The following is a 13,075-nucleotide window of genomic DNA, read 5'->3' as shown; positions in this document are numbered from 1 at the left end:
GCAGTTCTCCTGTCAGCATACAACCATATAGGCCCATCAACTATCACACTTAGTTTGATTAATAATAATGTCAACAACATAGATACACTATGATTATGGGTCCAAAAGTTTCCACACTTGATCTATTAAAAGCAGAATGTTTCTTGCTTCACTATGTTACTATATTTCTACCAGCAAGGGTGCAATATCCAGATATAAACCATCTGTCATCATCTGTGTACGCTTCCAGACTAAAATGCAGATGGTTTGCAAAAAAGATAAATTTACCTGGTTAAGACTTCAAATACTTCAACACTCTTTCAACTACATCAATGTTGGGAACATTGGGTGCATGCATGTATTGGATAATGACACCAATAGCATAAGCTAATAATAAGGTATTGTCAAAGAAACAAAAGTCTCGCAATTAGTCTCTTGAGTTTTTCCTTTATCTTCTAACAACTCCTCACAACAGAATTAAGTTTATAATTAGGATCAATGGGATTTTCATTTGGTTTGCAACCAAGATAGCGTGGCTTCTAGAACAAATTTAATACATACTTATGTAAGACATGCAGATATCTTTTTATTCCAAGGAAGGACCTAAGGTTCCTCAAATCTTCAATTTCAAATTCAGAATTTAAGGAAATCTTGAACTAAAGAATTTCAGGACAATTTTCTATCAACAAAATGCTGCTCACATAAACAATCAATGTCATAATGAACTACTCACTGTACAAACAGTATGATCTACAAGGTCTTAATGATATAAACTTTTGGCCTTCATAACATATCAAACAAAGCTATAAGCAATTATTTCAACCCATAGATTGCCTTTTAAGAAGATGCACCTTCCAAGACTGTCCTGGTGCAATAAATCCAAGAAAAAAGAACAATTTTCCACCACAAACAGTAGCATACACATAGATTTCATCCTGGAAACTAGAACAAATGTCTTTGTATAGTCTACACCATATGTTCAGATTTATCCTTTTGCAAGTAGTTTGAGTTTTATATGGCTTTATACTTGCCAATAGACCCATAAACCTTACCTTTAACTACAATTACCTAACTACACCCAACAAGCTTCTTCCCATGAGAAAATATCAACTAGCCCCCACATCTTAATCTTCAAGGGAGAACTCAACACATTTGCAATAGCTAACTTGCACAGTTGCACTAAAGGGGATTGGAAACACAAGAGGTAGCAAAATGAAAAGTGTGATATTAAGGATATAAAAAAAATAAGATAAAAGGTGACAGAGGCATGAATCATATTAAGGTGATCATGGGCCAGACTGACCGTGGCTTAGCACCCATGAAAAGGGAAATAGCCCAGGCTGGGTTCCAGTCCAATGCCTTTAAATATATGGTATTAGATATATATATATAATATTTTTATAATAAATTACATATCATATATATTTAAAATTTATGTTATACACTATGTAGTGTAAAATATTGTATATAATATGGATCTAAAGGTGTCATATTATAACATTTATGTATAAAATATGACACAAAATAACACACACAAATATATATTATATATATGCATACGCATAATATATATAACATGTGGCGATCAGGCTCAGACCTAGGCCCAACACAGGCGTGAACACAAAACTTAAGCCCAATCCTGGAAAGTTCTAGACCAATCTGAAATGATCACCCCTAAATCATATACTATTTCTCAACTGCAAAGCAAGGCCTTTTGTACTGCATGGGCAAAATTGAATGTGAAAACTTTGTGGTTTTGTACAAAGAAATCGGTGGCAATGTTTTAAAATGTGGAGGTGTGACACAAAGTTTTCCACAATCTGGACGCTTGAGGTGTAGTTCAGAACATAAGAAGCATCTTAAGAGGAGGGAGATGAGGAAGAAGGAGAAGGAGCAGGAGGAGGAGGAGGAAGAAGAAGAAAGAGGATCTCATCTTTTGATTTCTTTAATGAGAGATATCTTATATTAAGAAGAATGAAGATGCATCACACCAGTGTTTTAAAAGCGCAAGGGCCAATTTGCGTGTGCTAAGGCGCAAGGCGCAAGGCGCAAGGCGCAAGGCGCAAGGCGCAAGGCGCAAGGCGCAAGGCGCAAGGCGCAAGGCGCAAGGCGCAAGGCGCAAGGCGCAAGGCGCAAGGCGCAAGGCGCAAGGCGCAAGGCGCAAGGCGCAAGGCGCAAGGCGCAAGGCGCAAGGCGCAAGGCGCAAGGCGCAAGGCGCAAGGCGCAAGGCGCAAGGCGCAAGGCGCAAGGCGCAAGGCGCAAGGCGCAAGGCGCAAGGCGCAAGGCGCAAGGCGCAAGGCGCAAGGCGCAAGGCGCAAGGCGCAAGGCGCAAGGCGCAAGGCGCAAGGCGCAAGGCGCAAGGCGCAAGGCGCAAGGCGAGGCAGGAACCTTTTTGAAGAAAGGCACAAAATTACAAAAAAAAATGCTAAAATTTAAAAAAGACAAAATTAAAAAAATATCAAAAAATATTAAACACAAACATAACATGTAAACCGTATTCAAATGAAAATTTAAAAATAAAAGCAAACATATAAAGATTTTTCAAGCATGTAAAACCCGCAATCTCTTTTTTTTCCTCAATTGCAATACTTCAAGTAGCTAATGTAATGTAAAACATATTGCATTCTTGATTCTATGAGTTGGCTTGGTACCACGCCCCTCAAGGCAAGTTCCATGTTAGGGTCTTAAATTCTTATTTCTCACATAAAAATTAATGATTTTATAACTTTAATTGCCTTTTAAGAAGATATTTTATCGGAATGAATGAACGAACAACATTAGCAAATAGGGGGATTCTCGAAGCCCCCGGGGGTTCGGGGGCAGTCACGACATTGGGCTTGCCTCAAGTGGCTTGGGCGAGGGTCCAGGGGCGGAACCCCCGGCCAAGCCGTTAGTCTCAAAAAAAGAGAGCAAAAAGAGCAGAATCTTAAAAGGGCGCACGCTTGGGCTGAGGCACAAGGCACATCAGGAATATGCCTAGGCGCACACCAGGCAATGCACCTTTTGTAAGGGATGTGCCTAGGACCTGGGCGAGGAGCATACCCTAAAGTGTGCCTAGGCGCTCCTTTTAAAATCACTACATCACACTAGCTGAAAGTGGGGTCTTTTCTTTCTTTTCTCCTTTCTCTTCTTTTTCTTTCCCTTTTTTTGATCAATAAGATAATCAGTTTCATTCAATAAGATAAACTCTCTTAACCCATCCCCAACCCAGAATAACCTATTTCTCCCCACCACTTCTTTAGGAATGAAGAATATGAATGGGAAAACAAGTAGAATGCTTGCTGTTAGTGTAAACAGCAAAGAGACAGTTTGCCTGACAGAAGAAATAAGATAGAGGGGGAAAGAGGAAAAACTTCTGGAAACAACCAGAATACAGAAAACCAAACTTTATTTCTTCAAATCAATCTTCTTGAATTCCAATTACAATGACTATTTATAGACTCAACTTACTAACTTGGGTGTCCTCTTTCAGACAGCAATTTGGACTAGGAAATTGATCCAACACAACTCCTAATTACTCTAGAACTAAGACAAACACGTTACTAATCCATTAGGACACTTAAATAAGGACTCCAACTCCTAAACAACTCTAATAATACTTTCCTAATCCAAATAAAACTACTTTAATTTAAAGACATCACAAATTACTAAAAATAGTAAGCCATGAGTTAACTAAAAATAGTAAGCCATTAGTTCACTAAAAATAGTAATTACGAGAATTACTATAAATAGCAAGTCCTTCAATTACCATAAATAATAATTTCAAAATAACAGAAACTAAGTACACTCCACTTCCAGTTTTTACCAGTTCTCCCACAAATTTCCTTAAAGACCATAATGATTAATGAGGCATTGAGGCCAAAACCCATTTCCAGACCATTTCTTCCTTTTTTCAAATCTATTAGCTTCTGTTTGGGTTTCCAAAGAGGCTCAAAGTGATTTAACCAAGTACATGCTGCTGCATCAACTCCTCATCCAAAAAGGCATATGAGGTTTACACCTCTTGCACATGAGGCATACGCCCCAAGATGTTTTGGGGGCAACACGCCTGGAGGTGCGTCTCTAGGCATATGCCTCCCATGCCTTTTAAAACACTGGTTTGCGTACAGATGGCAGTGATAGCAACAGAGACAGAGAAATGGATCAAATACTATCCTCAACTGCCACAGAACTCGACTAGTACACAAAATAACATAGTGGGAAAATACTAGTCCATTAGTAACAATAACAACTTTAAGTGAAAAAATTATCAAAATGCCATTTCAAAAACGTTTCAGCAGGAAATCTCTTGCAATCCATTATTACAAGGCTAAATATATTATAATTCACTAAGTCCTAGACAACCAGCCAATAAAATCTACTATTTTAAGTTAAAACATATTATCGAACTACTATTTCAGAAAAGTTCCACACATGTACTTAATGCCAAATAGGAAAATAAGGACATAAATCAAAAACATAACCATGTGGATTAAGCTTAACAATAGAAAGATCAACCATATAAAGAGAAAAAATCACAAAGAAAAGGAGTACAAAGAGATGTTGCTTTTCTGTTTCAGCTTCCAGCATAAGATAGAAAGTAACACAATCAGTTTATCTTTTTAGACAAACAATGATAAGAAAATGCATCATCTAAGTACCGTCCCAACTATATGCAGTCAGCTACCTGAATCCTGTTCCACCACTACATTCTGTTTCTGTTCAGTACTATATCCATTATTAAAGAATGGGACCTTTAATCATTTCTCACTAATTCAACCTTTTTGGTCTGCCCCTAGCACTTCCAATCCCTTCAACGTGTAACAAATCACTTCAATGATATGAAACATGTGATGCAAAATGAAAGAAAAAAGAAAGAGAAAGGCACCTCTTTGAAAGCCCTACAACTAAGAAAATCCACACAATGTTTCATTTTCAGCATTAAAAGGAGAAACAAATTAATGAGTTAAAACAAACGAGCATGAAAGTGGCCAAACAAGATGCCAATAGCAGTTACATTGGTTCTGCGGTTCTAAACATGTAACACAACCAGAAAAAGGTTCCTTGAGTACAATGAACCGCCACAAAAGCCCATGAAGAAAGAATTATAACTAATTATGTAGATAGGTCAATGGTAATTATTCCAAGCAGTGCAGATCCATAGTATCCCATACCTTTTAATTGAGAAGCATGTGTACCTGTGACCACTCTAAAAATGCTATAGATGTCAGATAAGTGACAAAAAAACATGTGAAGATAACCACCAAATAAAGACAAATCACTGAGTATTTTCTTAACAATAAAACATCATCAAATTCTAAAAACTACAACTCTATAACTAAAACATATTAAAGATATTCATACAATAGAGAAATACATCTAGTGATCATGTGATTAGAATTAATGGACACATCAAGGCACTAAAAAGCATATAACTAATTTCAGCATGCAAGGCAACTTTATTTGTAAGCAACAGTAAATTAAGCTACATTATTAAAAAGAGGAGAGAAAAACACCATATGTTCCTATCCCTAGAGTATAGGAAAGTAATACTAAAGTTCTTGCTGACTAAACCTTGAAACCAAGACACCCCATAAGCTTAACAAGTTTGTTCCTGGCAAAGGAACACTGTACAATAGGTTCTGCCCTGTAACCCCTGTCCTAGCAAGAGAATCTGACATACTGTTTGCTGACCTAGGAGAACACCTCAACAAGCAGTTCAAGATGGTGGCCAACCCTCTTCCTTCACTAACCAAAAATCTCAAGGTCCAAGGATCTTCTTCCCTTGATGATAGCCAGTTGACAACTACTTGATAGTCTCCTACTAATGTGTTAGCCCAACCACCAGATGACCAAGCAAATTTTAAGCCTTGTAAGAGGGCCAAAAGCTCTGCTGCAAGGGAGCTACAATCATCGGACAGATCTGATAATGTTAGCTCTTGAGGGTCAAAAGCTCTACAATCATCGGGCACAATATATATGCCCACCATGATCTCCGAACGCTTCAATACCAGATGCTGCAGGATTGCCTAAACAACACCCATCAAAATGTCATTTTATTCTGCATCTTCAGGGTTATCCAATCAACAGCTATCTGCTGTCTTCAGAGAGTAAAAACCAGCTACTCTCACTAAGGCAACTATAGAAAGCACCCAGATGCATTTACAAACAACAATTTTAATCAATGCAGCAACCATATTGTAAATTGATAACCAAGCAAGCATAAAACCTGAAACAAATGTAACCCGGCTAGCCATTTTTGGATCATTGGTCGGCCATTTCATTTTAATTTGATGCACAGGAACTGAATGTAAATGTGATATGCATATATACAGGGACACTTTTTGTACTTGATTGAGGGCTGCTCTCCTCCTATAGTTTATACACTTGATACAATTACTTTTCACCTTTAAAATAAAAAAAAAATGAAGTAACTACTATAGTAGTACATCTACCCTGCAAACATGCTGCCCATCAAGAATAATTTCCATCTATATTTATCAACAAAAAATAATTTCCATCTAGTCTCACATAAAAATAATAGAAAAAGAAATCATATCATGTCTAAAATTCGCTCAGAAAACAGCAGCCATTACTAAACCCTTGCCATGACAAATCATATCCAACCACCAATTCATAGGAAATGACTCTACATGATAAAATAAAAAGTAAATAGCAATCATTGCCTGCCTTGAGAAAGCAAAACCCCGCCTTCAAATGTGAGCAAACAGAGCAGTCTTTTTTTTCTCCTGACTTGCCATGACATCTACAGACCAGAGGAAGAACATGCAAACAAACAGATAATCCGCATAAAACAATGTTCCACAATATAAGCACAGCTACTATTGCCAACAACCACAAAGGGAGACGTGAATTCAACTTGCAAAGCAATCAATGGTGTGATTGACAAGGAATATGAGATGAAGCTCTTCATTATGTGAAACAAATATTAGGTAGCATGACTCACCTCAATAGGGGTCATTAATTCTACGGGCTTCTCCCAACTAGATTGACGGGTCTTCTTATTGTAATAATATCTGTAATTATTGTGTGCAAAATTATATTAAAAAAAAACTAAAAGCTTACAACAAATGAACATGAAAAGAAGTTACCAAAACCAACTACTAACAATCAATCTGCCAATAACAATCAGTACCTTCTACCATCAGCTGAAGTATGCTCCTGCCAATCTGATGAAGACTGTTGAGCAGGACTTGGCTGAGCAGTTGTTACCTGAAATTCCAAAACAGGAGAAAAACATAATCAAGAAAAGCACATATTGCAAAGGGGGAAAAGAAAGTAAAGAAAAGGAGAAAGACATATCAAAGGGACTTTCCTTTTGGTAAATCAGTATAAGATTCATATATAATCAATAACCAACAACCAAGTGAAAAATATAATGAAAAAGACCATACCGGAACTTGAGCAGTTGTAATTGAAGGCTGTTGAATGTTCTGCTGCACAGGTGTAACAAGAGGTACACTCTGGCTTCCAGATGACAACCAAGGTTGTCCTGCAGCTGGTACTACAGGTGCATGAATTTGCGATGCCGGCTGGTACTGGGTAGAGGTATTAATGTTACTTTGTGGCTGGCCATAAGACGATATTGTAAACTGCAACAATGCAACCACATGAAATCAAAAAAATAAGAAGCTTCACCAATACTTAAAATGTGTAACAACCACCACGAAAGCAGCAGCAATATCTTACAGTATATGATGATGAAAGAGGCATGCCCATGCCACCTATACCAGACATAGGTTGAGCATTTTGCTGAGGCTGTGATGACACAGATAAAATAGACCTGTTTGGCTGAGGATAAGGCATTGGAATTGCCTGTGATGAAGGTGGGCCAGAACCTGGCTGACCAGGCCTTGGAGGTAACTGTTGTGTTGGTTGAGAGAACTGGAGTTGCTGACCTTGAGCAGGAGGTGTTCCAACATTTGATACAGAAATACCTTGGCTCACAGGGCGAAACTGTTGAGAAGCAGCTGGAATAAATGGCTGTGGTTGTTGCATTGGAACTACAGGTCGAAACTGCAATGAAGATTGAATTGCAAAATAGCATGCATTACAATGTGTTCTTAGCTTTTAAGAGAAGAAACTATTAATATAAAAGGAGATATAAAAACAGAAAACTCAAAAGAAAAACCTACTTGCATAGACATGGGAGGGCCATAATTTTGAGGTCCAGCTGAACCAACTACAGGCGGCCGAAGTGGCTTTTCATAGAAATGTTGATTGATTCATCAGGGTTTAGTAAAAAGCTAAACAAATAACAGTTTCTAAAGAATGAAAGAAAACTACACTACCTGTGTTCCAGATGATTGAGGATTATTGGCCATTTCTTCAAAAGGCAAGCATCTGAAACATATATACAAAAATTTAAGACTTCTTCAAAATTGTTGCATCAAAAGAGAAAACACTAGAGATTATTGTATCGTAAGAAAAACCATAGGGAAAAAAGAAACCACATTTTTAGCCCACCAAAAAGAAAAGCATTTAACTATGACTTGATTGAGAAAGGAAAAAAATGACACCAATTGTAAATTTGTAATCTCCAGAAAGATGCTCCATATGATTAGGGAAAAAGCAAATATATAGAGAACAAATGTTTGACAGCATATGTGGTTGATTGGTCTTTTCTACTTGAGGTCTTAAGGAATTGTGGGTTCGTGGATACTGGATAGATGGTGTGCATGGATTGATGGTTGGTAACAAACATGCCATTATTCAGTTATTTTTAACGGGGCAGTTAAAGATTGCTTCCCACAAGCAGGGAGACCCCCTATCACCTTTTCTTTTAACCTTGGTGAGTTGGTGGCAGATGTGTTTCGTAGGCTATTAACGAAAGAAGACTTTGTAGAGGTTGGAGGATTGGTAGGAACATTTCAGTGACTCGCCTACAATTTGCAGATGACACAATTGTTTTCTGTGAAGGAGAGGATCCTCAAATGGCAAGAAATTTGAGATGGGGAGTGAAGCTGCCATCACATTAGAAAGCCATTTCATGGCATTCTTCCTCAGTTTTTAAGCCTTACTAGGGACAATGTCTACACTAGAGACAAAATTTTATTCAAAGAAGATCTTTGGATAGGCAATTCTACCATTTAGGACCTCTATCCCTCTTTGTATTCCTTGTCATTGTTTAAAAACGAACCTATCCAAAGGGTTGCATCTTTTCCCCTTCAACTGGTAATAGTTAGGACTTAGGTTTCAAAAGACATCCAAGGGACCATGAGTTTGACCAGGTTGCTTTGCTTCTGAAAGTTCTTGAGCCTTTTACTTTAGACCCATCTTTGTCAGATTCTAGAATTTGAACCCCTCACCCCAAAGGTGTTTTCACCTATGCCTCTTCTTTTCCTCCATGTGCTTAAACTTCAACCCCCTCTTTCCACTCCAAAGAAGTCTAGGCCAAACCTGTCCCACCTAAGGTTAGTGCGAGCTGTTAGGAAGTCTACCATGTAAAGTTAAACCTTAGATGCTCTACAAATCAAAAGGCCTAGTCTTTGTTTGTCTTTGTCCCCAAACTAGTATATCCTCTGTAAAGCCAGTGGAGAGACTTGCTTTCATTTGTTTGTCACCTGCCTGATGGTTGAAAGCCTTTGGGAAAAATACTTGTACTTTTTGGGTGTAGGTGGTCAGCACCTATGCAGGTCACTGGCCTTTTTCACCCCTTCTCCCTTCAGCTGATCTAAGTGGAGGGGTAGAATTATGTGGAGGTGTTCAAAAGTTGTGTTGGTTTGGACCATTTGGGAAGAAGAGAATTCCAGATTCTTCAATAAGAAGGAAATAAGCCCAGAGGCTCTATGGGATTGCATCAAAACAAGGGCTATGCGATGGGTTAAAACCTTAAAATTGTTCTCCCCATTCTCCTTTGATGATATCTGGCAGAATTGGGGAGAGGTTGCACTTTCTTCAAACACTAAAAAGCCAAACCTAATCCAGCATGGGATCAACTGGAAGAAGGGTTTCTAAACCTAACTTTGATGGCAGCAGTCTCGGAAACCCATGGGCATCAGGTGTAGGGGTGTGATAAGGGATGAAGACGGGAATATAATTTCATTGTTTTCAGACCCAGTTGGTCTAGGGGACTCTACCTTTGCCGAGTTCCAAACAGTCCTGCAGGGGGTGCAGTTTGCAGAACAGCTAAATGTGGACAGATTGATAATTGAGGGGATTCCAAGATGGTAGTTGGGTGGCTAATAGATCCAGACTCTGTTATTTGGACCTAAAAGGAAACTACGAAGAAATTCAAACTAATGACCTATAATATGATTGTGAGAATACAGTGGCAAAAGAGGTCAGTTTATGGCTTAGCAGACACTTTAGCTAAGCAACAGATTTTTAGGGAATCTATGTTTTGGGTTCAATTGTAAGCTGATTTGTACCTGAAGCTGCATCTCCCGTCTCTTTTTGTTTTGGGATGCCTGTATGTACACGTTCTGATTAATTTTTAATAAAAGTTTCTTTGTCTATCAAAAAAAAAATGTTGAACTGCATGGGACAAGAATTAGGTTCATGAAATATCAACGAGAGTAGGAACCAAGAGCATGGAATATTATAGATCTCTCAATTTAAAACCCAACTAGGAAAAAAGTCAAACAAATGGGAGTCTATGATGCTTCCTCTTAAAGAGCAAAGCCAATAAGGGACATTGCCTGGTCCAATGGTAAAATCTGGGGCTGACAAGTTTGATGCTGTGAATTTGAATCAAAAAGCAGCAACTTTGTGCCAGAAAAAGGAAAACAGAGGGATCAATAGTTAGACCCATAATCCAAGTGGCCCTTCCCAAGGTCCCAGATAGCTGGGGCCAATATTAGGTAACGGCCTTTATAAATAAAAGCCCAAACCTATCAGCATATAAAAAGGGGCATAATCATACATGCCCCCATTAGGATGCTTATATCTTTACTACTCGCCTAGTTGTTTATTCTAGGCAATAAGCCTCCAAAACACCTTTATTGTGATGCCTAGGCAACACTTTTGAGTTTTGACAAGACCACCACATGTTGTTATCTTTTTTTTTAATTAGCATGTGTTGTTTATCTTCTTAAAATTACATTTTTTAAGTTATCCCATAAGTTGAGAAACAGATGGGAGGGATGACATAAGTAAGGAGGTATGAAGTAGTGGTCTTTTAGAAAGTTATCATCTGTGCTAGTTCCAAAGGTACTTCAAGTACCGGAATTTGGAATGACCCTAAGAAATAGCTCTGAGCACTAAAATGGCAACTGAATGCAGTTAAACACTTTCTCATGGAAAATAACATATAAGTCCATCATCTCAATTCAAGAAAGGCAACTGAAATCAGCAAAATGGTTGATTACAGCACTGATCACTCTATGAAAAAAATATGGTTGCTATAAAACAATACATGCTTGGTGACATCAATGCTCTGGATCCTGTCATTGGGTTTATTTCTCCATTTTCTTGCCACTGTAATGCAATATTATCCATTTATCTGTTTAAAAAACTACATACAACTCTAAATCAGGTTGGAGACATCTTGCCATTAAAGAGGTTGTTTTCAAACCAACAGGAAGATATTTAATTCCATAACATTTACGAGCTACCATGGAAAGCAAGGTTTATGGTATCTTTCTAGTTTCTACATATACCAATTACCAAGACCTTTCCTTTCTCTTCTTTATGGTGTGAAGAGTGTTGGTTAGGACTGAGGACTAACATTTGTCAGGTCAATAACATAAAGATATCATCTAGCATTAACAAAATAAACCCTTCTAATTTCAGCAACTAGGGTCACAATGAAAGAAAACGGGTAAACTTATGTTGCTCACTCATGAAACCATATTCATTATGTTAAGAAACTCTTCAATACGCCAACCCCCCACCCCCAAGAATTGTCAAGTTCATTACAAGAGAATTCTAGATTAAAAAAAAAACAAAAAACAAAAATCAATGACTATGGTCCTATAAAAACGTCAAGACACTGGGCTTGTTGGACTTCCTGCACATAAATTTTTAGCATTCCCAGATAGAAACATGACAAACTCATCAGTCACGGTTGGACAATTGTACATGCATATTTTTTCTTCTTTTTTTAAGCCATTGTACATGCAATTTGAACAAATTAAACATTTTCTTCATTTAATACTCGTTTTTCCTTCAATGAATTTATTATATAAAGAATGGGAAAGATATTTGTAAAGAAAAAAATACTACTTGAGCAAACAAAAGCATCCTAACTTGCAAAGAACACAATGAATAACAAAAACCAAACCATCTACGAACTGAAAACAAATATCACAAGTAACAATGACCTACTTAAAACCGACCACTTCAAGCTCCACAGATAAATAACATGTCGCAACTTAAATTAATCCTTAACGAAAAAAAAAAAACCTAATCCGGAACCCTCCTCTAGACAATAACTCAAACCCTAACTCTAGTCCTTAACCAGAACCTCCCTGCGCCTCTAACAACATAGACCCTTACTTGCTAGCTTGTGCATTGCTCCATGACGCCACTATAGCCCCAGCGTATCTAAGGGTAGTCCATCTCAACACAGAAAAGATACTTCGGCAAAAGTAAAGATGAACAATAATTCTAAAAAAGAAAACGAGAGATGGAGACTTGAAAAGGAAAAAAAAAATGAATCCAATATAATCAAATTTATCGAATCAAAAAAGAAAGAAAGAAAGAAAGAAAGTCGACATAATATGATACGGTACCAATTTCAGGATTCGAATTAGAGCTGGCTAGATTTACAGTGCTTTGCAACTGTCTCCGCGCGTTCGCATACTCAGAGAAAAAAAATTGCGATCAAGCTATTTATACTAGGTCACAGGGCCGAAACACCCTAATTTGGTTTCGATGCTCCCCCTCGAATTCACCCCAACTGGCCTACTAAGCTCGGGTTTAATTACATACAAGAAGATAGACACGGACACCAGTTATGTAGCGCGTGCGCGTTTGCTCCAATCGTGCGAATGCTAAACAATTAAACATCTTCACCGCTCATCTCACAATGATTATGATCACAGTAAGTTTGACTACGGTACTGCGCGAGAACATAGAACCCTTCGCACCGTATGAATCCATTAGTCGAGGTGTAAAACGGGAGTGCCAGGCCGGGCGGCCCGCGCAAAGTGCC

General features: G+C 38.1%; 1 protein-coding gene across 7 annotated transcripts in view; it reads right to left on the bottom strand.

The window, feature by feature from the left end:
* PRP40A (pre-mRNA-processing protein 40A) overlaps positions 1 to 12,827 on the bottom strand; it is a 34,385-nt gene extending 21,558 nt beyond the window's left edge. For all 7 annotated transcript variants that reach the window (XM_088887093.1, XM_088887092.1, XM_088887089.1 and 4 more), the window contains exons 1-7: positions 12,654 to 12,827; positions 8,271 to 8,322; positions 8,115 to 8,180; positions 7,669 to 7,995; positions 7,374 to 7,571; positions 7,115 to 7,191; positions 6,926 to 6,995 (exon numbers count right to left, since the gene is read on the bottom strand). In XM_088887093.1, coding sequence (XP_088743219.1) covers positions 6,926 to 6,995; positions 7,115 to 7,191; positions 7,374 to 7,571; positions 7,669 to 7,995; positions 8,115 to 8,180; positions 8,271 to 8,303 — 771 coding nt within the window. In that variant the 5' untranslated portion in view covers positions 8,304 to 8,322; positions 12,654 to 12,827. The remainder of the gene's footprint in view (positions 1 to 6,925; positions 6,996 to 7,114; positions 7,192 to 7,373; positions 7,572 to 7,668; positions 7,996 to 8,114; positions 8,181 to 8,270; positions 8,323 to 12,653) is intronic.
* Positions 12,828 to 13,075: the final 248 nt, after the last annotated feature.

This window comes from Nelumbo nucifera, chromosome 5 (assembly GCF_055504915.1).
Source record: "Nelumbo nucifera cultivar China Antique chromosome 5, China Antique-T2T, whole genome shotgun sequence".
NCBI lineage: Eukaryota > Viridiplantae > Streptophyta > Magnoliopsida > Proteales > Nelumbonaceae > Nelumbo > Nelumbo nucifera.
Note: the sequence above shows the minus strand (reverse complement) of the source record. Positions and strands in the feature narration are given on the sequence as shown.